Below are 3,489 nucleotides of genomic sequence, written 5' to 3' on the forward strand. Positions count from 1 at the left end.
AGAGAGGTGGAAGTGAGAAAAAATATATGCGGCATTGCTGTCACGTGTGTGTCGTGCTTGAAGGGAGGGGAGGGCAGACGCAATAGTTTATCCATTAAAGACGAGGAAGGAGACAACAACCACGAAGTGTTGTGGTTGTGGTGGTTGTGGGAAAGCGGAAGTGTCAGGGTAGTGTGTGAGGTGCAGAGCGCAGCAGGGAAAGGGTGGAGGAACGGCGTAGAGGGAGGCAGGGAAAGAGGAAGATGGTGGAGAGTTGTAAGAGAAGTATGCGACCACACTTGGCAAGTTGGTTATGGTTGACCCTTTGCTATTTCAGCCTTGCCATCTTCGCTTACCCACACACACTGGCTGCACCCGAAAGAAGGCGGGAGAGAAGAGATGCGGAGTGGAAGAGAGGGGCGATCGGAGAGGCGTATCAGCACCCCTCTACCTACTCACAGCACTGCCCCATGTGAGAATAGCAGCAGCACACAGGAGGGAAGAGAGGTCATGGAGTCCCAGCAGTGGAGTGCAGCAGTCTTGCAGGGCGAAGCAACGGGAGCAGAAAAAGGAGAACGCGCTTCATCTGTGCTTCTTGCGCGTAATGTAGGTGAGCTCGGTTGTGGTTCAGAGTAGTGCTGATGTGTGTGTTTGTGTGTGTGTGTGTACGCGCCAGCGATAGGGAGGAGGGAGACGTAGATGGCACAAGAGAGATGGGAGAAGAGCGGGGTGGTGTAGTCGCCTACAGAGACGCGTGCAGGCACGTACTCACTCGCACACGTCTCACTCTCCCTGCAGAGGTCATACGCCTCCCCTCTCGCCCACCACCTACTCCTCATTCGGATAAATGACAGGCCCTATACATACACACGGCTAGAGCCCGGTGTTACGGTAGAGGTGGACCATCACCCCTCGATTATACGCCTCAATGGAGTGATCCCCCAAGACGGAGGCCTCCCCGCAGCCGTGCTTCAACACGCCAAAGGCCGTCTCCGAGTCGTCAGTCGAAACATACCCGTAGGCGCCGTATTGGATAAAGTGATAACGGCCGAAGCACGTGAAACGGCGGTGCATGCGGCGTGACGCCACCGGTAGCACCACGTCCTCCATGGTGTCCGCAGCAACCTTAACTTCAGTAGGTGTGACCGACTGATTGTCGCCGTCAGGACCGGCGTCGCCACTGTCATGGCGCACGTCATGCATAAAGCTCAGTTGTTCAGACGAGAGCCCGCTCGTACGGGCACAGCGACTTCTAAAGACGTGGAGGGCCGCCTCCACGTCGGCGTCCCGCTGCGCTGCTGCATCGCCAGAGGGCGCCGACACGTCGTTCTCCAGCGCATCGTGGCCGGTGCGAACAGCAGTGTCGACGTAGGCGGCGAACTGCGCTTGCTCTGCCCAGAACGCAGATGACTCGTTTGAAAAAATGTCGTCTGCTGCAGGCGCGGCGCCTTCGCTGCCCGTCGCGTCGTCCACCGAGAGAAACGCAAACGCAGCTGAAGCGTCAACAGCCGAGGCGGCAGGAGCAGCAGAGGAAGTCCCGGGTGGTGGCTTGGTGCGTAAGCGTGCCAGCGCGGTGGAGAGCCTGCCGGAACTGCGTGTGGGGATGTTGGCTGCCACAGTCTCCGTGGAGGAGGAGGCGGCGGCAGCGGCATTCGCCATTGGCAACGGCGCAGTCGTGCTGCCGCCACCCCTCCACCAGCTCTGAGCCGCCGTGAAGACGGAGGTGACGGAGTTCGCGAGTCGCAACTGCGCGTCCCAGGCGAGCTCGTCCGTGCACGACAGCCGCGGCACAATGTCGCTGCGGTAGACAAAGTTGTGGAATATATGCGCCCAGCCGCAGCTCTGCACGTGGTCAGCCAGCTCGTAGTTGCCAAGTAGCGGTGCACCAAGTGAAACGCAGAGCAGCCTCGGCGCGTCCTCCTGCCCTCCGCGGGGTACCAGCAGCGCAGCGCAGCGATGCAGTAGCTGCAGACTCAAGTACTGCGCAGTGGCCCCACCCAGCGAGTGGCCGCACAGGACAAGGGTATAGCCGCCACTGCGAACGTCTTCGAGAAGCGAGTCGAAAGGTAGTTCCACCTCCTGCGCTTCTTGCGCGAAGCCCTTGTGCACCTGGTACTCCCAAGCCTTTCGAACACCTCCGTTGAGCGCCACTGTTGTCTTGGCGCGGTCGACCCCCTCTTGGTCTTCCGCTGTCGTCGTCAGACACACGCCTTCGTGTAATGTCGACCACACAGTCTCGGTGATACGCGCGAACTGCATGTCCACCCAACGCGTCCGCCAGTTGTGCGTTCCGGGGAAGGCGATGAATTTCACGCGGCCTGGCGCCTCAAGGATTGTATAGCGCTCCCGCGCTGCGGTAATGCGCAGTGCACGTGCGTATGGGATATCAGACAGACTCAGGGTGATGTTTGGCGCCCCCAGGTACTCGTACGCGACTGCTGAGGCTACCATCGAGAGCAGCACCCGGTGTGCCAGGACGGCGGTCGTGATCGCGCGGAAGGCGAGCACCTCTTCGTAGTGGTGGAAAAGCCCACGGAACATGCGCTCCACCTGCGTGGACGTCATGCCGCTGACCTCCATGGCGCGCAGCGAGAGCTGCTGCATGTCGAGGACCTTGACGTGGTCCATCATACTCCTGGATACCCCATTCGCACGAACCACACGTGCGGCGTGCGGCTGCGTCACGACAGTGGGCAACCCACACCCGTAGCACGCTAGCTGTCGCGTCAGAATATGGCACGAAGGACCGATGCACATGCGAGGCATAGCCCCTGCTGCCCGTAGTACGTACAGCCCCCACAAGAGGCCACCGTCGCCACGCTTGGCGAGGTTCGCCAGCGCCCACAACGTTGAGCAGCAGTCGCACACAACCATCTGCCGCCCAAGCATGTGTACGTAGTGTCGATGTCCCCAGCAACGGGAGCACACTGCGTGCCAGCAGCGGCGGCAGTGATGTCGATTGGCATGGAAACGGTGCCGGCACACAATGCATGTGGTGCACACACACGCCTCCTTCGACCGCTGACAAGTTGTGCAGACACGATGACCCTCCAGCGGCGGGGGGCGCACGACGGTCGGCGCCCACGTGTCGATAGTGACGTCTTCAACTACGCCTGCCATACTGCCAATCCCTGTGTGTCGCTGCGCCGACGCTGTACTTCCTGGGGCGGCCGTACGCACGTCTCCCCACTGCGGCTGGGTGTGGGTGTAGGCGAAGTCGCGCATCTGCGCAAACTGCGGCCACTGCGGCTGCGGGACCCCCACCGACGGCCACGACGCTGAGCGCATCCGCAGGGTTAACGGTAATGAGAGAAAATGGGGAGAGTTGGAAGAGGGGAAACAGAGGGGGAGCGAAAAGAGGCGTGCGTGCGTGCGTGCGTGGGGAGAGAGAGAGAGAGAGAGAGAGAGAGAGGGCGAGGCACGAACGGTAAAGGACGTACGAAGAGGAACGGACGACCGAAGTAGAAGAAAGTAAAGAAAGAGACGGAGGGACGGGAGGGGGACGGACGG

At 60.8% G+C, this 3,489-nt stretch overlaps 1 protein-coding gene across 1 annotated transcript; it reads right to left on the reverse strand.

Moving 5' to 3' along the window:
* Positions 1-852: 852 nt before the first annotated feature.
* Positions 853-3,204, reverse strand: LPMP_130210 (class 3 lipase, putative; the record flags this gene model as incomplete). Its single annotated transcript, XM_010698802.1, has 1 exon — positions 853-3,204. One exon carries the CDS (start codon positions 3,202-3,204, stop codon positions 853-855), a length of 2,352 nt encoding a protein of 783 aa, XP_010697104.1.
* Between the last annotated feature and the right edge of the window lie 285 nt (positions 3,205-3,489).

The sequence above is a fragment of the Leishmania panamensis genome (genome assembly GCF_000755165.1).
Source record: "Leishmania panamensis strain MHOM/PA/94/PSC-1 chromosome 13 sequence".
NCBI classification, from domain to species: domain Eukaryota; phylum Euglenozoa; class Kinetoplastea; order Trypanosomatida; family Trypanosomatidae; genus Leishmania; species Leishmania panamensis.